The 23,209-nt window shown below is 40.0% G+C and overlaps 1 protein-coding gene across 2 annotated transcripts in view; it reads left to right on the forward strand.

Annotated features, from left to right (window-relative positions):
* Window positions 1-23,209, forward strand: part of RGS6 (regulator of G protein signaling 6) — a 488,602-nt gene that overhangs the window by 17,702 nt on the left and 447,691 nt on the right. For both annotated transcript variants that reach the window (XM_038407253.2, XM_038407254.2), the window contains exon 2: window positions 8,781-8,885. In XM_038407253.2, the coding sequence (XP_038263181.1) occupies window positions 8,802-8,885 (84 nt within the window). In that variant the 5' untranslated portion in view covers window positions 8,781-8,801. The remainder of the gene's footprint in view (window positions 1-8,780; window positions 8,886-23,209) is intronic.

Consider the following 23,209-nt stretch of genomic DNA (forward strand, 5'->3'; position numbering starts at 1 on the left):
AGGATATTTCACTTAGCAAAAAATTCTCTTTCTCCTCCATCTAGGTACCATATACCTCTGGAGCCCTGGGGATTCTCCACTTTTCTGTTGTGATGCCCGGCCTTTCAGCCAAAGAAAGCTGGACTGGCACTTTCTTTAGTGTATCAATACTGCTACTGTGTCTGCTGGAATGGTCACTGCAGAGTGACATGAGTAACTTCATCTGGGTGCCTTAAATATAATGCCAATGTAGCACTCCCAGCCTCTTCTGGTGAAGGGAATGAGAAATGAGACCTGGGAATTGAATTGAGCCTGGTCACTAACATGCAAGTAAGGCAGAGCTCCAATCAACAGCTGGTGATCTTTTTAGCTTTCATTTAACTTGTACAGTTTATGCATGTGTAAACAGCACAAATGGAACAGGCCTTAATAGGAACCTAGCACTGCCATGCTTTTCATCTTGAACAACAGCTCTGAGTACACTTTCTCTCTTTCCCTTTATGTTCTCTTTTTCCTCCTTTTTGCGTCAATGGAAAAAGAAAATCAAGAACAGTTTTTAACTAAGTGCATCAAATGAATTAGAGTAAAAAAAGCATTACTTTGCAGATCTACTAGGAGCTGTTCAGCCGTGCTTTGGCTGAATTCACTTTGCCACTACCATGACCCTCCCAAAACTCAGTATTCTATTACAGTAAATTAAATGAGACTTCTTTTTTAACTTCCTTTGTTTTCTTGTTGAACTGTACTAGACAAAACATGGCAGAAAACAATCCTGAATTGGCATAATGGAAGACTAGGTGAACTCTCATTCCTCTGATGATGTTGTGTGCATTTTGGGAACATGCCCTCAGGAAAACCTCTCACCAGTATATCAGTCTCTCTCACTTTTTTAAAAAGAGTAGAAGGATACTAAAAACCTGTCTGAAAAATCTGAAAATATGGCCATTTAAGGTTAAGGATGAAAATTGTGATGTCTGGATAATATGAAGCACAACTGAGTAACACTGCAGGAGGCCGTTTGACTAGATATCAGAAGTATCATCTGTAAAATGTGCACTGTCAGTTTAAAATTAATATATTTTTTAAAAAGCAAAAATTAAAAGAAAACAAAGGTCTTGATTTGTGATATATCAAGGGAGCGCATCTTTTGCTCTAATGTCTTGAAGATGAGCTGGGGACTCAGGAGACACGAAGACCATTCTCAACTCTACTTTGACTTTGAATGGTCTTCGGAAAGTCACTTAATCTCTCTGCCTAAATTTCCCAATCCATAAAATTGGGATAATAATACCCAAATGCTTTGTGGTTTAAAGTACTTAGAAATCTATGGATGAGAAGTACTATAAAAGTGTAAAGTATATTAGCATCTTATTCAAAGTGAAAGATTTTAAAACTGATTACTTTTTACCATCTATTCTATTTTAAATATTTTTTGCATTTAATCATTTTGGATAGAGAAATTAGATTCATTTTCAGATTCTCATGCACTTGAACAATATTGCAGCGTTGGGTTTCCAACAACGTATAGAAATAGCTAATGCTACATGGAATGAAAAACAATTGGTAGAAACATTTCCGTTTATCTTTTGGTTTTCTTTTTTTTTAAAAAAAGCATTAAAATATCTAACTCTTGTGCATGAATTGACCTAAATGTCCCTACAACTGAGTATTTCCATATTTTTAGGTTTAAGCTAGAATCTTAAAGTTGAACTGCAAAATGTGTGTGCTTGTGCACATAGTGTGAGAATGAGGGTTGTTGGTGCAGGAAGAAATATATTTTGAATCCACATCAGCAATAACAAAAGATGATAGTCTTCCTTGGTGCCTTCCCATGAAGGAATCTCTCAACTGATATAGCTAGTTACTCTCAGCTCCTTTGAAGTGTGTGGTGTTCTAAGTTGGGCTCAGGGCTTCTCATGGATGGGAGGGAGCAGGGCTGGTGAGTGATGGGTCAAGATGATCCTGGCCAGTGGAGTAGCTTCTTGGGAGCTGTTATTTGACAATGTAATTTAGAGCAGCCCCCAAATTGCTCTAATTTATGCTGGGGTGGTATTGCCCTTGGCAGCCTCCAGGAATAGGGGGGAAGAGGTGTGGAAAGGTGGTGAAAATCACCTCTTTCTTCCCTCAGATGCAATGACTGCTGCTCTGGATCAACTAAAAATATGGGATCCCAAAACTTGGAAGAAGAGGCAATGGTAGGCAAATTATATTGGTAGGTGTTTGTGGGAGTTTGAAGATATAGTACACCTTAGTTTTGCCAGTGTAGAAGAAATCTGATTGGAGGCCCTTGCTACAGGAGAATATAAGAGTTAGGCTTCAGGGAAGGTGGGGTCCAGCTGTGTAGGCCTTTGTCATGGGAGTACTAGAGGCTTGAGCAGCTTGGAGAAGGTCAGGAATTCTTGTCACAGGGGAGATCTGAGAGGATGTTGCAGTTGGTGGGAGGTAGTTGTAATGTAAGCATGGAGAAAGCTATTTTCACAAATCCACAAGAAGTCTATAAGTGCTGGACATTGGGTCTTGAAATGTGTATATCATAGACTCCTTTCCCAGATGCCTACATAATGCATGTTCACTTTTAAATCTTGTTATACTCTTTGAATCAATGTCTTATTGCTCTGATTTACACAGGTTAAGTATCTGTTTGGCTAACAAAATAATTTCCTCAGTTTTAAATTTGTTGCCTTTTTAATTTAATTGTATATGTCCTTATTTTATTACACAAAGGAACAAACTAGAGTGTCTGGCTGACCTTCCCTAGTGTATTCATCCTTTGATATATTACTATCATGTCACTTCTTATTTACCTCCTCTCTAAACTAAATAGCCCTAACTTTTTAAATCTCTCATGTGGAACTGAAGACTGACTCCCTGATTGGTGGTCTTGATGGATATCTTTTAAATATATCATGTTTTTAGCATATTCAGCAGGGCTGGCTGAAAAATGTTGTACAAAATATTGTCTTGTTGAAAACTGGGGTTTCATGGACATTTGTGTCAGATCAGTCTTTTCATGCAGAAAATTCCTGTGGAGAAAATCAGACTCAACCATTTCATTTTTGTTTCTTGACCCAAAACAAAATGCTGCATGTTGGGGCAACATGCAATCTCTGCATCTGCCTGAGCTGCTGTGGTGCCTCACAGGAGTTGTAGTTTGGAGTTCCCCATGCTTCCACTAGGCACTGTGGCAATTCAACCACAAGGAGAGACCAACATGTATCATGGGGGAAATAGTCCAGTCAGGAGCTGGGCCCCTAGGGGTATGTTGTCATGGGGATAAAAAACCTGCAGATAGCATGGGTCAATTGACTTGACTCAGGCTCTGGGGCTGAAAAATTGCTGTGTAGATGTTCTGACTTGGGCTGTGAGGGTGGAGAGTCCAAGAGATCAGTTTCCAGCATAAGCCCAAATATCTTCATAGCAATTCTGAGCTCTGTGACCCCAAGTCAGCTGACTAGTGCTGGCTGTGGGTTTTTTATCCCTGTGTAGACATACCCAAGGGGAGAATGAAGGACTTGGAACTACAACTCCCATAGGACACCATGACAGCTCAGATGGACGCAGAGATTAATATGGACTCAAAATCAAAATAAATTATTTTGGGAATCTCTAAATGTTTCTGTCATGGTTTTAGGGTAACTGCACCTCTGACTCATCTGTGGTCTGCTTAAAGGATGTTGCCCTTCAATCTCAGGCTTCTAGCAACCACCTTTCTATGGGCTGTGACCTGCGTCCCTCTCCCCCCAAACCCTGGGGCATTTAGGCTTGCAGTCCCCCTGCACTTCACTGTGATTGTCTGAGAAGATGTGACCTTAGCTCATATCTTGCAGTTTTGCTCTCTCCCAAGGTTTAAAATAGTTGTTTACCAGAGATCTGATAGCCTTCATAAAGCAAAGTACATTTATTGGACAAAAGCCTTACAGAGAAACTGCATCATAAAACAATAAACAATCTACAAGTTTATATAATTTTACCAGGTGTCACCCATCTTCCATATGGAGATTTTCACAGGTTCCAGTCCTTCAAACACTTCAACAGGGTTTGTCCCCTTGGTTAAAATTTATGTCAGTTTGTTGGATCAAAATGAAGGCCTTCTGGCAGTTCAAACTCACACTTTTATATAGTTTGAGGCCGTTGTTGCCCAGGCCTCCTGAAACAATCTGCCTTTTTCTCCTGGGCATAAACCTTCAAAGATAGCATATCTGCATAACTGGCATTGGGATTTTTATTAATTACCCCCTAGTGATTTCAGATTCCACAGAAAATCCGCCCAGTGAGCCCCGAACACACAAATAAATATAGTGTGTGTTGATACACAGGTCTCGGAATATTTCACAGGCCAGATTATCTGCCTTATCTCAATATCAGTCTTCTAAATTTTCATGCTTCCAAGATCTGGCTCACAAAGAAGAGGCTGATGAAAGAGACAAGATGGGTGAGGTAATATCTTTTATTGGACCAACTTCTTTTGGTGGAAGGGACAAGCTTTCAAGATCACAAAGCTCTTCTTCAGGTCTGGGGAAGGTAACCAGAGTGTCCAAGCTAAATACAAAGTGGGATAAATTGTTAAAAATAAGGGTTTCACCCATGTTGTAGGAGACCACTGAAAATGAACACGCCTGCAGTTGTAGGACAAAAGAGGGTGTAGTGGGCAGCAGTGTTTTACAAATTGTTCCAATGAGTCACAAAACTAGTGTCTCTGTTAAGTCCATGGTTTGTAGTTTCCAGCAGAATTCTGAATTTAAGTTCCCAGGCTTATCTTTTGAAGGTGTCATGCAGGTTTCTTTTGAGGACAAGGACAGAGAGGTCAGATATTGAATTGTTGCTTTGTGAAGTATTTACCCATAGGTGATGAGATGTTTTTGTCTTTTATCATTTTTCTGTGTGAATTCATTCGAGAGCATAGTGCTCGTCTGGTTTCACCCACCTAGTTGTTGCGGGGGCATTGGATGCACTGATGAGGTACGCTACATGTGATAGACATGTGTAGGACCCATTGCTTTTGAAAGGTGTGCTATGTGGGAGTATTTATAATTTTAGCAGTGAAGACATGTCTGCAGGCTTTGCATCTGTTGTTAGGGCAGGATTTGGTACCGCTTGGAGTTGTGGCCTAGTCTGTTGGGGAGCTTGCTTCTGATGATGAGCTTTATGAGGTTGCGGGATTGTTTGAAGGCCAGAAGAGGGGGTCCAGGAAAGATTTATTTCAGGATGTGTTCCCCATTGAGTATAGGTTATAATTGCTTGATAATACCCTGTAGGGGTTCCAGTGTGGGGTGGTTGGTGACAACTAGGGGTGTGTAATCAGTGGTTGTTTTTCCCCCCTGTTTTGAAGCAAGTTCTTTCTGGATGTTTGCACATCATAGAAACTCATCCAATCTCCTTCTCTGGTGGAGTGTCCTCATTTGATAAAGAAGTTTTAAGTGTATCCCGGATTTTCTCTTCGGAGCATATTCTAGACTATCGGAATGCTGAGATAACATTTATAAAATGGATGCAACCGTCTCAAATATATGCCTGTATTTGTCATATCTGTCAGTTTCCTTTAGATTAAAAATGTTACAATGAAATGTGTCAACATTTCCAAACTGAACTTCTCATTCTGTGGAAAGTTAAAATATTTTGCGCCCCCCCCCCTTTTTTTTTTTGGAATGAAAACGTGTTAAAGCTCTGGAATTTCTGGGGAATGGAAATTCTGTTTTTCAGTCAGGTCTAATATTAAAGTCCAGAACAGATAGGTGAGAGCCATTGTGCTTATTATTGCGGATCATGACTCTCTCCCACAAGTGCCTAATCCATCTAAGGCAGTGATGTTAAATCTGTGGCCCTTGAGGAAAACTTTAAGTAAAAAATTTTGTATATGATTATGAAGTTAAATTTCCTCTCTGAATTACATTCTGCAATTTTTAAACTGATTTGTTAGAATCAAGCCTGTCACTATGGAGAGGAGGCACCACCTCTCCACTTGCCTCCTACTGCTTCCTCTGCAGCCTCGGAAGTAGCTTGGGTATGAGCTGGGAGCACTCTGAGTAGTTGCTGTCTTTTTCTGGCTGTTCAGCAGTTTCCTGCTGGCTGCATCACAGGGGGGAGAAGAGAGTAATGCTTCTTGCTCCATTACTTACTTACCTGCTGGGCTATGGGAGCTGCAGAGAGGAAAGGAGACTCTCCTTTGCAGTGATGCATTCAGGAAACTTGACAATGGGTAGGCTGCTGATGTGCAGAAACCACATACTATTATGCTGACTAATATTGTCTCACTGTTTCCTTGTGCTCCCTGGCCTCCTGTATCCATCTGTTGTCACTTGTCTTATACTTAGATTCTAAGCTCTTTGGGGCAGGGACTTGTCTGTTTCTACCTCTGAGCACAGTGGGTTCATGGTTTGTGACTAAGGCTTCTAGGTGCCACAATAATACAAATAGATTGACGACCTCTTCCTGAGCCTAAGGGAGTGTGTAGGAAAGGATGGCTCCCCTCCACAGCCACACGGGGCAGTCCAGGAAAGGGGAAAAGGAGGAGAAATTTAAAACCAACAACCAGTTATGACTTCTCTAACCTGGGCTAAAGCCCAGAACCAGGAAATGTAGGGACTGCTGTAACTTGTATCATCTGGAAACAATCCCCTATGAAGCACTCACCAGCTGGGGATGACTGAAACAAAGAGCACTTCCTCTTTCTGCCCTGCCCGCTCCACACCCACTACATCAGAGGCTGCAGCAGAGCTGGTATAGGAATGGCCTCTGCCAACTCTACCACTTCTGCCCCATGCTAATGAACTCCCCAACAGGAGACTTGCAGGTGGCTTCCACTCCTTTGTGCCAGCTCAGAATCTGCCCTAAAATACTGATTATGCCCCCTTGATCTTTTTAAATAAAATGTTTGGCTGCTCAAAGGTGTGTATCTATATAGAGAGAGCACCAGTCACTGAATTGCCTAGTTTCAGAGTAGCAGCCATGTTAGTCTGTATTCGCAAAAAGAAAAGGAGTACTTGTGGCACCTTAGAGACTAACAAATTTATTTGAGCAAGCTGTAGCTCATGAAAGCTTATGCTCAAATAAATTTGTTAGTCTCTGAATTGCCTAGGTAATATCTAGTATTTTGTGTGTTTAGGGAACTGTAGATGCTGACGTTTACAGCTAGCTCACACTAGATTGATGACTGGATATGTTAAAACTAATTCATAACTCCCTTGCCTTGATCAAAGCCATTGTGGAGGTAATACTGAAACCATTAAGGTAACTAAGACAGCTGGTGAGACAACCTCCACCATCAATGTAATTTCTCTGGAAATAGCACCAATGGAGTTAAAATTTCAGTTCTCATTACTTATCTGTAAGAGGATGGTCTGTCCCTTTAAGGGCTGGGGGTCCTGGGGCCAGCCAGCACTGTTCAGTTGTCAGACCCAGCAATTATAAAAGCCAGAAAGTGGCTCAGTTGCGGAAGGGAAGCTGGTCCCTGCAACAGGATTTGTGATTTTTTTTTTTTAAATGTGAATTAGTCATGCATTGAGGGAAGGGCCTGAAAGAGACTTGTCTGTGCTGTTAGTTCTTCCTGGGCTGGGGACAGACAAGTTAGCAGGCCTATGCTATCAAATTAAAGAGAAGAAACCATAAGTGGAACAGGATGTCAGTGTACTAAATGACCTGTAGGAATGGAAACTTCAAGGTCTAAAAAATTCTCACTACATAATAACTTATACTGCACGCTTAGGGCCTGATCCAATGGCTATTGAAGTCAATGGAAAGACTCTCATTGACTTTAGTGGTCAAATGATCAGATCTTTATAGCATGGGTCTTCAACCTGGATGTTGTGAATAGGCCTGGGGGTAATGACTGCCCCTACCTTCTCTATGGCTGAAGGGGAGATACAACTGACAATAGTTTGGAGGCTTAACATGGGGTCACCCTATACAATGCTTTGAGAACCACTGATGAAGGATAAAACATTAAGGCTGGGTTTTCAAAAGATCCAAAGTGACTTTCAATGGGACTTGTGTTCCAAAGACACTTAGTTGCTTTTGAAAATTTCAGCTTAAGTGCCTAATAAATCACATGTAGATTGGAGCTTTTAGTTTACAGACAAACCTATTTTCCTTTGGGTTGAAGTTGGCCTCCACTGGGCAATAATGCCTCCTGTGGCTTTTGCAGTCTTCATAGTTCATAACTAACAGGTTCATAACTGGTACAGATGCTGCGACTCAAACTGTGACCTTGACACAGAGGAAGCTGGATTGATGTTGATGTGCCATGCATCCATGACATTCAATCTATTGGTTCTACCAGTGAGAGTTCTCCCTTAAGAACAGTAGGAATTTGACTTGTTCCTGTGAAATTCATTCAAGTGTATTCTTTCTCTCCATTTTGAATTTGATTTGGGGTGTCTCAGGCACATACAGCATATAAGGAAAAGAAGTAAATTCCTAAGAAGATAGCAGCCCGTAGTGCTCTATTTTTTGGGGTTTATTGTAAGGGGAGGAAGTTTTGTGCAAAACACTTATCTCCCACTTTCTGAAAAGGGTCTTATTACAATGTCAGGCTGGAAATGGGGAAAGACAGCTATTTGATAAAGACAGTTGTTCGTGCTAAGTATTTCTTGTTCTTTGAGTGTTTCTTTAAAATGAAAATGTTTCTCTGTCTCACACGTACAAGCTATCCTGCAAGTGAGTGTGACAAATCTCCGCAGGAATGAGATCAGAGCGCATTTCTCTGTCCCTTTCCCTCTCCTTTATCTATCTTTGAATTTGGAATGTATCTTATCATACTTCTATGTGACTTGATGTTCCATTGTATTCTATTCTTGTCCTTGCAGTGTGAGTGACAACTATTAAGCATGGCCCAAGGAGCCACTGATCAAAGTAATGTGGAAACTGCTGACCCAGAGGAGAGTTCTCCAAATATGATCGTTTACAGAAAGGTAATGAATTTGTGTTTGTTTTTAAAAACTTTCTGTGCCATCTGTAGAAGGATCCTATTGACCCTTTAAAAGTTAAATATATCTTTTATTCGGTTTGAGAGCATGTATGTAACATTTCATAGGGCAGCAAATACTTATAAGATTTGAGGGCTGACGTTTCTCTATGCTTGCAAGTACTACTTTTTTGTAGATGTAATATATAAACATTTGTTATATGAAATGTAATGACTAGACCAATGCTAATACAGTTTGCAATTCATATTTTTAATAGTGAAGCAATTATTTACCTATTCAATTTACTAAAAATTACATGCCTTACGACCCTTATCCAATATATAGTCTGTTCTTCCATCCAATGGATTCATTACAAATTTTTAAATGGCCTGATGGTACCTTTGAGGTAACTGATGTATGTATTTAAGAACCATGGGGCTTAAAACAGGAGGTGGAAATGACTTGAAATCCTGACTGGTAATTTATCTCAGTTGGCAGCATATGAAACTTAACTTATAAAACTGTAGCATAAAACCCCAACAGTATTGTTTTTATTTTTTTTTTAAACAGATGGATATAGTACATTCATTCACTGTGATAAAATGTCTCATTTTGAAGTACTCTGGGGGTGGGGGGAGTTAAAGCTGAAGGAAAAACAATCTTTTAAATTATAGCTATGAGAGCATTGATTTATTTTCAGATTTGTGTGTCTGTGGACTATGGAATTGGGTCTCTCTATAAGGAACAGTAAAACACTGAAAACATTTTCTATACAGTCTGGGAAACTGCTGACTAAAAATGAAATTTCCTGCGTAAATCAGGAAAAACTATGATTTACCATCTGTTTGTCTGTGCCCTGAGAGAAATGCTGAATTTTATTAAGTTGTGTCTTTCAGCAAGAATGACGTTTGCATGTATAGAACAGTCCTGATTTAAATAATTTTTACTCATTTCTTTGATTAACAAAATGGTTATAAATAAGGGAAATACGCTTTTGTCACATTCCAAGATTTTGTTTTTCACTGCATGATTGTGATCTCAGATAATTTTTCATATACTGGAAAATAATTTGGGTTGCATCCACAGCATCAAGCTGTGAACTTGCTGTTTTTGATAACCTTGGTTTAGATTTTGTTATTGCATGTTAGATCTGGAATGTGAATGTTAACCTACTACAGTTCTCTGAGTAATTATGTGTTTTGGCTTTAAATGTGATTTAAATTCATTTAAGTTGCTAATTGAAAAGTAGCTGTAGTTGTTTACCATCAGCTATAGCTACCCTGATTCCATGATCTGAAAGGTCCAACCACCACCATCAGGCTCATTAGGGACCTGTACTTTGAAGGAGGCCACCAAGTTTCTGGTTTCATCACCCAGAATTGAGGGCCTTGGTTCCATCTGAGACACTTTATCCAGTCCTGAAAATGTGATTTTACTTTACTATGGTCACCAGTTTTCTATTCCTCACATAGTTTTTGCACTTATAAATGTATTCAGTTTCTGTAGCTGCTGCTAGTTCACTATTATCACTGTAAAATAATTGTTGCATGATCTGCAATATTAATGGGGAAAAATGCTCCTGCCATTTGATTCATTTCTCTACTCTGGGTACACCAGATGTCAGTACTATCACAATTTCATCAATACTCCATCCAAGTGCACTTGTACTTCTTGATTAGCATGTTCCATATATCATTCAGTAATACTGTTATTACACTAATGTATTGCTGTGATTTTTTTTTCTGGTGCTGGGTTTCGCTGAGGATGGTGCGTTTGGGTTTAGGGCTTGGTAAGTGCTCTTTTTTCAACATAGCTCCATCCAGTAGCTGTCTAACTTTCTGGGCCTTTGTAGTTGTCTGCATTTGTTATGTGTGCAAGTGTCATAAATATAAAGGGAAGGGTAACCACCTTTCTGTATACAGTGCTATAAAATCTCTCCTGGCCAGAGGCAAAATCCTTTCACTTGTGAAGCTAAGGTAACCCCGCTGGCACATGACCCAAAATGGCCAATGAGGGGACAAGATTTTTTCAGATCTGGAGGCAGGGGAACAAAGGGTTTGGTCTGTCTGTGTGATGCTTTTGCCAGGAACAGATCAGGAATGCAGCCTCACAACTCCTGTTAAGTTAGTAAGTAATCTAGCTAGAAATGTGTTAGATTTCCTTTTGTTTAATGGCTGGTAAAATAAGCTGTGCTGGAGAGAATGTATATTTCTGTTTTTGTGTCTTTTTGTAAACTTAAGGTTTTGCCTAGAGGGATTCTCTATGTTTTGAATCTGATTACCCTGTAAGGTATTTACCATCCTGATTTTACAGAGTAGCTTCTTTTACCTTTTCTTTAATTAAAATTCTTCTTTTAAGAACCTGATTGATTTTTCATTGTTCTTAAGATCCAAGAGTTTGGGTCTGTGTTCACCTGTACAAATTGGTGAGGATTCTTATCAAGCCCTCCCCAGGAAAGGGGATGTAGGGCTTGGGGGGATATTTTGGGGGAAGACATCTCCAAGTGGGCTCTTTCCCTGTTTTTTGTTTAAACGCTTGGTGGTGGCAGCATACCGTTCAAGGACAAGGCAAAGTTTGTACCTTGGGGAAGCTTTTAACCTAAGCTGGTAAGAATAAGCTTAGGGGGTCTTTCATGTAGGTTCCCACATCTATACTCTAGAGTTCAAAGTGAGGAATCTGGATTGGTATCTTTCCGAGGAAAGTGTTTGTTCCTTATTCCTCAGCTGCAGAATAAGAGTATTAAAACCCAATTCTCTCTATTCCTTATCCCTCCAAAGAAAGAAGCCAAAACTTGAATGACAAGAATGTAATGTGTAGGTTACTTATAGGCTGCTGGCATGTCTCCCCAGCCCAGAAAGGATTCATGCCATACCCAGTGTCTGTTCAGGTTTTTCTTCAGGACACCATTTACTGAATGCATGGACGATCTTCAGCAAATCCCCAAATAAAACAATTTAACATAAAGCCAACAGCTAACTTTCCCCGACCCAGGGGCTCCTTGCTAGAGCCCTCCCTGTTCTGGACATCTCTTCCCTATCCTCCTAGATGCCATCTGGCTGGGATTCCCCCTGGTCCAGGGCCTGCCACATGAGCCAGCCTTCTTCCTTTAGCTTCCAGCTCCCCTTCAACTGAGCTCTTTCAGTCTTTATAGGAATCTGGTCTTATTAGGTAGTTACCTGACCCCTTCCCAACTGGGTCAGATAATCCCCTCTACCAGGCCCAAACACCTGTTCTTAAAGGGGCTCTGCTTCAGAATAGGGCTGTCTGGCCCCAGATCTGTCACCCCTTAAAGGGGCAAACCACCCTGTTACAGTCACCATTTAGTTTTATGTCTCTGTACACATAAACATGAGGATAAAACAAAATGAAGTTTTTTAGCTCTAATTAGTTTGTGCTGCTCTTTACAGTGGCTTGCAAGCCTCCTCTTAACTGTTCTGGTTGCTACTTGAATCAGGTTCTTTGAGAAATCCTTTTTATTTCTGTTTCCTTCAGAATTAACTTTCTGGTGCTGAGGTTGATAATAGTCACAAGGCGTGTCATCACTGAATGTTGAATGGGCACTCTCCAGCAGCTTCCTTCAAAACCAGCAGCCCAGCTCCCATCTTACAACACACTCTTGCCTAGCTGGCAGCAGGGCCTTGTTCACCTCATCACAAAAGAAGTCTATGTTCTGTAGTGATACTGCTCTGTCAGTCACAGAAGGTGGTTTCCAGTCTGCTAAAGCTCATGCTACCCTCCTATTTCTGTGTATACTCAAGATGTATCCCAAAGAAGCAAACAGGTTTGTCATATAGGGTGATATGGGCTGGATTGTAATAAGTGCCTGCTGTAATTTGTCTTGTTTTGTGGAGCTTTGGGCAGGGGTGAAAATAAGATGAAAGACTTACCGGTACGGGGCCCCGGAGTTGGGCCCCCGGGCGGAAGGGGCGGGGTTGGGAGGGTCAGCCTCCCGCAGCTTGCCCTTCCACGCTGCCTGGCCTGCACTGGCTAGGGCTCCAATGGCGATTTAAAGGGTCCGTGGCTCCAGCCGCTGCTGCAGTAGCAGTAGCCCCAGGCCCTTTTTAACTGACCGGGCCCTGGGGCAGCTGTCCCTTTTGCCCCCCTCCATTGGCGGTCCTGCGGGGTGAGGGGCAAAAGGGGCAATGACATTAAAGTGCTGCCATGGCAGCGCTTTAACATCAGCTGTGTACAGGTACTGGCGGCCACTTCTTACCGGTACACCGTACCGGCCTGTACTGGCCCACTTTCACCTCTGGCTTTGGGACTAGTTGAGAATTTTACTGCAGTCTGCTAGCCACATTTGATTTCTGCCACTCATGTACTGAGCTGTGATAAAAAGTAGTAACAATATTTTTTGTGTGGCTCTGGCCATGTCTGGCAAAGATGTTGGATTTTGCTTTTGATGTGATTACAGCACATAGGAAAATTTTTGATTTTGTGTTTTTAAAATTGTATTTAAAGCACTTTCTTTTATCCTTTAGCCTACTTTTCATGGAAGCAGGTGTTGTCTAAACACAAGGGCTTTCACTGGAAGTGAGTGCCATGCTGCTGCTTATTTCTATTTGTGGGTGGTGCTGAGGGTGCTTCAGGAAGAGGGACAAATGCAAAAGAAGGCTGTGAAGAGGAAAAACAATAGCAGAAAGTATTTATTCAGTTTCAGGGCTGTCACTTTTCCTTGAAATTCAAGCTCTGGTGTATTTTTCTAAAAATCTAGTCCCTAAAAGTTCAAACTCTGTGGACTATATCAAGAGAGGAAGCATTCATTGATGCCATCTGGCATTAATAAATAACAAAACAAATCTGAGTGACTCATTACCAGAAATAAATTGGGGAATTTGGACAGAGTTCAGAGCAGCAGCAAAAAATGATCAGGGGGCTGGAGGGAAAGATATATGAGGAAAGAGTAAAAGGCTTGACTAAGCAGGGGCATAGCATTCTAAAATATTCAAAGGATGTAAGCACTAAGGAGGGATAGGAATTGTTTCAGGTAGTAGCTGGGGAATATAACCAAGAGCAATAGGATGAAATAAAAAAAGTGAAACTCTAGACTGAATATCAGAAAGAGTCTCTCAGTGAGATCTCTTAGGCTGCGGAATAGTCTCCCAGGGGAAGTTTGTAAGTCTCATTGCTTGAGATATTCAAAGCTAGACTGAACAAAGCTCTAAAGAATACATCATAGGGAACAATCCTGCATGGGCAGGAGATGAAATGGATGATCTAATAGGACTTTTCTACCTCTGGAGCTCAGTTTTGCCAGATATACCTGGAATTTTTGGCAGCAGGGAACTGTTTAAATTGTGAATTTTTCTTGTTACTCATTTGTTCTTTTAAGCAAGCAATAAAATTCAATTTCAAAAGTCAGTTGCTGTTATGAGTAATTTTAGTGTGAATTTGCAGCTGGCACCTGACACATTTAAGAAGTTTTAATGGTCTGCTAACCTCAATGTTTCTCTGTCTTGCCATTTTTTAAACATTTCCATTTCTTAAAAAAAGGTTAGTTAAATTTTTTTTAAAAAATAACTTTTACTTTCGCAGCCTGTGTTCCAGGTAAACTCTATGGAAGCACAGAACTGGCAAGCACTTTGAATGTAAGAAGGCAAGCAAATCTGAAATAGTGATGTGGAGAGGACTACTGGGAGAAGAACAGAGAGGGTATATTAACCGGGAGGACAGAGAGTGAGAGGTCAGAATAACAGTGTAGCTGGTTCAGATTGGTACAGGATACAGGTCAGGTTAGATGGGGAAGTAAAAAAAGTAGAGCCACAGGCAGTAACAAAACTTAACTGCACATGGTAGGACAGGCCCAACAAAGAAAGTAACAGAACGCCACTAGCCATCATCTACAGCTCCCAACTAAAACCTCTCAAGCGCATCATCAGAGATCTACAACCTATCCTGAAGGTGTGGATCTGGGTATGGTGCCTGCCTGCCCCGCACCAGCCAGAGGCCTGGAAACCCTACAATATCGGGACAAATGGCATCCCGACTGTACATCGGTTGGGCTGTGGGACAGAGAGTTAAATATTGCAACAGTCCTTATGCTTTTATTATTTAAAAGAGTTAACCATTGATTATTTTATATAGATTTATAATGTTTCCTCTAAGGTAAACAGTCCCAATTGTTTCCATCTTTCTCCATGTGAGTCTTTTCCATGCCCCTAACATTCTCATCACCCATCTCTGAATGCTCTCTATTTCTGCTATATCCTTCTTGAGATGTTTTAAGATGTATAAAGATGGGTCTTTTATATACAATAAAACCACAAAATACCTTAAAATTTCAATGTGTATAAAAGACCCTTTCTCCTTCATCCCCTCCATTGTCCGCTACTGATATGTACCCCAAGGTACTGTAGAACAATAACATCCCTCTCCTCTCTAACCACACGTGCTTCCCCTTAACATGCTAAAATTGTCCACTGTTGAGCCACAGTAAGATCTTGCAGAGTAGGATCATGTCCTGTGTACCTTATATACCAACTCAGTTAAAACTTTTGTCACTTATTGAAAAACAGAGAAGTTCCCAAACAAAATCCTTTGTAGAGTTAGGGTTAAACATGTTTCAGTAGACCCAAGCTAACCCCTAAAATAATTTTATACTTCCTTGCAAAAATTGTATACCTCTTGTATAAACCCCCAATGTTAAAATCTGGTAAGTTACAGTCTAGTGATCCAACCACAGTAGAAGTAGTGCTGAACTGGTCTCAACTGGAAGTTATTCTTTGCATCTTGCATCTCCCTCCCTCCCTCCTTGTTCCCCACTTGTCATTTCCTAAAATAAACCAACAGAGCACTTAGTAATTTCCTTTTCCTACTTCTCCTCCCTCATTTCTCCCTGGCTACTTTGAAGGGATATCTGTGAAAAATGTTGTCATCTCCATTTGCCCTGCTGAAGTGTGTCATCTGCTGCAGTGTGACAGACCTGCGTAGATCTTCCTGAGCTAAGCTAGCACAGCTGACCTTTTGCTTAATGGGTAGGGAAGCCATGTGATGAAGTGCAATGTCATGGTTTGAATTCTATAGCTGCAGGATGTATATTAACGATCCTAAAGTTTGTATAATACGGCAAAATGTTGTTCTGTGGAAGCTGTGAAGTTGATTGTCAAAAGCTGTCCTGCAGCGGCTTAGAAACGTGAATACCAGCCTCAGGAAAAGACTGTTAGGAAGCAGGGCACACCCCCCACCCCCCAAGCTGGCTGTAAGTTCTATACTTAGATTTCAACAACCAGTTATCAAGTGTAAACTCCTTTGGCACTATAACAGCCTAACCATGGAGTCTCAGACAATCCCCTCAAATACCCTGGTCTATCTTGCCACGCAGGTGGGCCTGCCTTTGTGACAGATGGTTACTTGCACCAAAAAATCACAATTATATTCAGGTTACTCCCAGTCCCAAAGGATGATCCCTTACCATTGCAATTGCACTTGAGATCTTACAGCAATGACAAAGCTTGAAGCCAATCCTATAATAAACTATCCAAAGATCTATTAACTAGTAAAATGAAACAAGAGAGTTATTTACAAACTTAAAGCTGGTAAATATACTCACATGAAGGAGTTAGTCTTAAGTTTCAAAAGGTAATAGAAGCTTCTATAATAAGGAAGCTCTTTAAGGCTAACCCAGGCCAAGCACTGGGTGTCCTTTGCTTATGCTTAGAAATCTTGCCAACATAGAGTCCAAGCAACATAGAGATACAATTTCTTCTTAGTAGGGATTTCTATTCCTTGCCCCTGAGAGTTCAAGCTGATTGGGTAAATTCACATGCACGTTTCCTCTTCAGGGGTGGGGGGAGAGCGGTCAGCAGTCTTTTGTCCTCTCATGTTCCATAGTGGTTTGTCTGAGGTTTATGGGCCGCCTTTTGTTTGCTGCAGAAGGTGCTATCTCCTCTCCAGCTAGTATTTCACACTTGGTAATGCTTCTCTCCTGACTGGTGGTTTATGGTCACAGAGCAAACACTTGTGCAGTTATAGAGCAAACACTTAAAGATTATCTGATAACATGGGATACAGATGATATAAGTGAGATTAATGCATGCAGCAATTTGCAAGCATTTCATAAAGTCTAAACACTAGATACATTTTTGTAAATCTAATGCCTATTTATTTAAACAGTACTAATATACAGGTGAGCCAGCCTTGCTCCAGCTATGTACTCGTCAGTGTTCTGTTGATGCCTAGGAACCTTGGTGTGAGCTGGCACCTGGTCTACCTGTGGCACATTGATCTCCACCTTTAATGCCTCACCACTAAAACTGTGTACAAATGGCAAAAGGAGCATATTTTAAAAACCAGGTGTTGGTGGTGCAGGTACAATAACTAAGGTGTGCCTATGTTGTGGGTATTTTTGTATTTGTATTATAGTAGCATCTAGAGACCTCATCTGAGATGAGGGCTCCATTGTATGAGGCACTGTGCAAACAAAGTTACTACAATTGTTCATGCAAATAGGAAGATGCATGCCAAACAGTCATTAGGCAGCAAATAAGTCATTTGCTTATGCTTTTCTCTAATATATGAATGCATTTGAAGTAAGCGGGTAAGCACATAGTGCATATGTGCAATAATTTTTGTTTGTTTTGCGCACACACACATTGACCTCTTTACTTTGAAATATTGTCCCTTAACTCCCCAGTATTGCTTCTCTGCTTGGAGAAATACTTTTTGCTTAGTAGATAATTCATAAAATTAGACTTTTCTTCATACGTTTTTGCAATCTTCTTCATTTTCAGTGAGCTGAGTGTCTCTCTTTTATTTACTTGGTTTTACTGTCCTTTCTGGCTCTCTTTTCCCTTGTCCCTTTTGTAACTCTAATGATAAACTGTCTCTTGGAGCTGTCAGAGACTAATGGCAGTGATCCATTGTCATAATTTTTCTCAAATGTTTAGGGACTGAAAAAGGATGAGTGAGGACCAGGAGCTATAAACCCATTTTTGGAGTTGTCCTAGTAGCCAGTGTGTTTTGCAGGAGAGGGGGGAGGATGTTAAGGCAATTCAGCTAGAGGCCTAGGCATACCAGCATTAGCACCTGTAAAATTCCTCGTATTTGTTAGGAGGAGTCCTTTTCTCTCTCTCAACATCTTTCTCATATCATTCCATGTGTGTTTGCTGTTGCTAGCATTTTTCAGACGTTATGGTCTTGGAGTCTTTTCAGTATGTTTGCTGTTTTATTTTTACATGTTCTGTGCAAATAGCTAAATATGAATGTTTTGTTTTGTTTCTGCCTAAAGCATCATTAAGCATTGGATTGTTCATTTAAAAGCCAGACCAAACTGAATCGAGAAACTACTGAGCTCAACAAACAATATTAATACTTAAATATAGGCTATCTCTTCCTTTTTAGCAGCAATTTCTAGAAACAAAAAGGCATCTACTATTGGCCCATCCGTATTTTTACCACATTTCTAATCAGGTTGTAACATAGATGACTACAGATAGGGTTCATAGCTACGTAAATAACTCTTGGTTCCTACAGTGTGAGTGCACTATATTTGAATCTTGTTTGTGAGCTAGGCTGTATGGGGATAATTATAAGGCCTTGTCTGAATTGTAAGTCTCTCTTTTTACATAATGACAGGTTTCAGAGTAGCAGCCGTGTTAGTCAGTATTCGCAAAAAGAAAAGGAGTACTTGTGGCACCTTAGAGACTAACAAATTTATTAGAGCATAAGCTTTCGATGAAGTGAGCTGTAGCTCACGAAAGCTTATGCTCTAATAAATTTGTTAGTCTCTAAGGTGCCACAAGTACTCCTTTTCTTTTTACATAGTGTGTAGATGGGATCACCTAGCTGTGCTTTTGTAACTAGGTTAGCCAGTCCTCCCTCTGAACTCCAGGACTTTATGCAGAAGGATACCCCATGTGTAAAGTGGGGTGCTCCATGTGTAAAGTGCTCCATGTGTAAAGTGGCCCTGGCACCAGCAACTCAGGGAATGGGAGAGCTGCTCAAATTTTTGCACAATGCACCAATGCAAATATAGATTTGTAATTTGATAGCTGTGGACTAGCCATCATGGTTGACACATGGTTGTACTGGTAAAATGGTTCAGAATGAACATTCTGGATTATGGTAGTCGTCACCATGTCAGATGAGTGTTTCAGAGCCTTATTACTCATATTCCCCTCATTTTTCCCCAGTTCTCTTGCTCCCCTCCCCTTTATTCTCCTTTCTTTACCCTTCTTCCTCAGTTTTTTCCTCAATCTCCCTTTTTTCCTCTCACAATTTTCCTTTCATACTTGTCACTCTTTCTTCCACTTAAGTATCTTACTCCTTTTTAATTCCTGCATTCCCATGTTTTGCCCCCAAGTTCTCTATATTCCTCTACCCTTCTCTACTCTCCTACTGCTAAGGTCCAGAGTGACCCAAAATCCTCCTCTAGTGCTGAGTCCCTGAACAACCTGAAGATCTGCTGGAAGCACAAAAGCCAGTTCCTGCTGCTTTGTGCCTAGATGCCAGAGGTAGGTTCTTAGGTTTTTAGAGGCCCGTGCAAGAACTAAACATGACAGTCCAACCCCCAGAGAAAAAGTGGGGAAAGAAATGAATGACAGAATGAAAAATGCTCCGCAAAGCCTATTAATTCTGCCCCAGTCAATAAATATTCTTCCCCTCAAATTAAATTACTGCTTCCTCCCACTAAATAAGTGAATTCATGATAACGCCACACCTGTTCTGGCTGCTCTCTTGGATTCCTGGAGGTCCTCAGCCTTCCTGCTACTCTGCTCCCTCATTTCACTCTTCCCTTTTGAGAAAGAGATAGTGGTACATGCATGAAGCTGCTCCTTGCTTCTACCTCCTGGGTGTTGGCTGGGGTGCACAGAGCCAGGAGTGATGAGATGTCTCAAGATTCTAGTAAAAACCTGGTGTCACAAGAACTGAGTGGAAGTCTGGGACTGCCCTACTTAAGCTACATGACTTCATTAAACCAGGACCTCTGGTTTCTATAATCACAGTATCGCTATCTGGCATCAGTCACACATTTATTTTTATTATACTCCTGTATATTCTGATTTTGACCCATCTCTAATTTGGGTATAATGGCTCCTTCTGTATACAAACCATTGGGGCTTTTGTTTCTCAGGGTGCTATGAATGGAAACAACCTGTACTTTGTAGAACAGATCTTAGATGACTTCAGTAGTTAACTGTTCTGACTAACTCCCTTCTCCTTCATACAGTGCATCTGATAATCTATTAATCCCTCAGAAAAACATTTCTTCCTTTATTTTAATGTTCTCATCACCCCACGCACAGAAAACTGTGATGGAATATAAGATAGTTTCTAATCACTTGATGCAATGTAAATCATGACTAAATCACTAATTATTTCTTTAAAATTCTCTTTATAAAAAAATTAAATATGAAATAATGGATCAGCAAGCAGCCATGTTGTCAGTTTGATGGCATGTGTCAAGAAGGTAAGTCTAGAGTTGCAGCAGGAGATTTCCACAACTGCTTTTTCCCCCTTTTTTAAAAATAGGTTACATATTTCTCTAGTGGTCTTTGATTTAGTGCTTACTGTGTATCCAGATAATATTGCTGTTCCTCGACCTCAAGTATCATCTTCCTGCGTCTCTGACTGCTGCTCTGGTCATCTTTTGCTGATACATGTGAACAGGCTGAATTTATTTATCTTTAAAATGGCAGATCTTCCCACACACCCCCTCCAGGATTGCACAGCTGCCCAACACACACTGTGATTAAGTGAATTTTTCTGTAGTCCTTTAAGGAAGTAGTAATAACTGCAGGTATCTTCAAATATATCTGGGCTGCCAATTTGCATGATTTTATTATGAATCTCATAATATCTGGTAATTTTCTTAATGCTAGAAGCAAGAGATTGAATGAGAATCTCTGCTTTTGTTTTTTTTTTAAGTAAGTTTCCAGTATTTACGGTTATGGAGAAGAGCTTGCAAGCAAGAGGTGAGTATGCTCTGAAGACTTGGGAGCCAGAAGGCAAATTAAAAAGAAATTCATTATTTTTTTAAAATCTCAAAAGCCAATGGCATGAATTTTTGCTGTCTGCTTCATAGTTTTTGAATGGCTGGGGCTGCCAATACTGATCTCTAGTGTTTACACCATTGCTCAAAGTGCTATGAAAAATGTAAAAGAACTAATCAAGGGTCAGCCTTGCTCCTGTGGACTGTAATATGAACAGCTTCAGGCCCCAGGTCGGTAGGAGATTAAGATCTGATACATCCTCTACCTTTGGCTATATCCTGTACTTGGAGGGGGAGGGATGTGCTTCTCAAACAGGTCTCTTTCCATCTCTAATTTCTGTGGTTCTAAATGCTGCAACACTGATCTGAATTGGAGAAGCACAGCATGTGGAATGGTGATTTAAATTAAGCAGCATCAAGCCTTGATAACAGATTGAATCTGACACATGCATAAATGTTCCCTTTAACATTTAAATATCATTATCTTTATACAGTATTTCATGGTTTCTTCATTTATAGTTTCTTTTCATGCTGCAGTAAAACAGTGATACTTTATTTTTAAATTCCAGAACAGTGCTAGTACTCAGTTCTGCGTGCGTGTGTAGGAATTGCTAGAGTTCATCTAAGATTTACAAAATTCCAACAGTGCAAAGATTTTTCCACTGGTCAACTATACATTGATTACTCACTATATTCAGGAATTAAGTAATTTTTCTCATGTGGTAGCACACTTGTAATAAATGTCCACAGCAATTGATTAAGTGCTGAAGTGGATTGGAGAAATGTAATCAATAGTAAAAGCTATTCTTTGATGTTATGAAAAAGAAACTGTGGTTCTATGTAATTGTGAATGAACAATCTGCCCTTAGCAAGGGGCTGGATGGTGTTGTGCTGCCCCTGGAGGAGAGCAAGAAGGAGATTGATATAAGAAGTCACAGTCTTTCACCTGGTCTCCCTTCTACTAGGGGAAGGAGTAAACTGTGCTGGGTCTGCAGCATATGTTGGCTGATGTGCTGCCACCCAAGTGCTGTGGCTTAGTCCTGAATAGATAACGCCACTCTCCCGGAAAAAGCAACTTTGGTGCTGTTTAAGTAGAGCGGCCACCACCACTCATTTCACTAATGACTTCTAGACTTTCTAATGCTGTCTCAAACTTTAAAATCAGATGCAAGAGAGAGGAGTTAAGACGAAAGTGGATATGAGAAAGAGAGAGACTCTAATAAAAAAAAATGAACTTCAGCTAAACTTTTTCTCTGTCCTGATTAATAAAATATCACTTTGGAGGATTAGGAACTTCCTTCAAGAGGCTCTGAGTTAAGCTTTAAGTGGGAGGATTCATTTCAATAAATGGAATTATGTGTGCAGGACCATCAATAGATGCAAATGAAATTCCATTTAAAAAGCCATGTTTTGTATCTTAAGACATTCTGAAGCTCTTTTTTTTTTCATGAGAAGCTGTCATATCATGTTCAAGGGGAAGCAATTGCATGATTTTTTTTTAATTGTTTTGTTTCTCCTTTTCCTGTCTCTCTCTTTCCAAAGTTAAATGAACTGAAGAAGACAGAAATTAAATATCGGGCAGACTGATTAACCCAACCAGATGCCAAAGTGTGTTTTGCTGTCCCATAGGCAAACACAGTACTTCATGCCTCATGGCTGTGGGGCAAAGGTCTCAATATTGATGCAAAATAATATTAATAAAATTATATCTTATTTTTTATGTTGTTACATACTTGTTTGCACCTTTACTGAATATTAAAATATTCCCTCAAGAATGTTATAGCTAGGAGGCTTGTAAGTAAAACAGTACACATAGGTAATTATGTTACAAAATATTAAAGCTAATGACAAAAATTCCAGATGATTTCTGCTTTTCCAAAGACAAGTAAACATCAAGCAGACAAACCATGTAAACATTTTTATGGAAAACATTTATGGTGGGATATGTTTTATAGAAAATAAAGATTTTTTTCCAACTTACGTTTCCCACTTAAAAGCGAAAACCTTTGTTGTTTCTCAGATGCTTAAATGGCATATGCTTCTTTTAATATGTATATTTGCAAATATTTTGTATCTAAATGCAAAAGCCTTAATATAACAACTGCCTGTACTTGTTGTTATATAAATTGTAAAACAGATTATGTACAAATATTGTAAGGCCATTTGATGCTAGACTAATTACTAATGTCAGAAGCCATTTAATATTTATAGTAATGGGGAATTTAATTACTCATACTGCACAATCAAACGCCCATCCAACGCAGAAAAACAACAACAACAAAAAAATTGTCACAAAAATTGTCATGTAAAGACACCAACTTAGGCTACAGACTTTCTAAAAGTTACTTAATGTAAAAAAAAAATTGTTCTGAAAACATAATCTTTTTTATGTAAAGAACAG

Source organism: Dermochelys coriacea, chromosome 6 (genome assembly GCF_009764565.3).
Source record: "Dermochelys coriacea isolate rDerCor1 chromosome 6, rDerCor1.pri.v4, whole genome shotgun sequence".
NCBI lineage: Eukaryota > Metazoa > Chordata > Testudines > Dermochelyidae > Dermochelys > Dermochelys coriacea.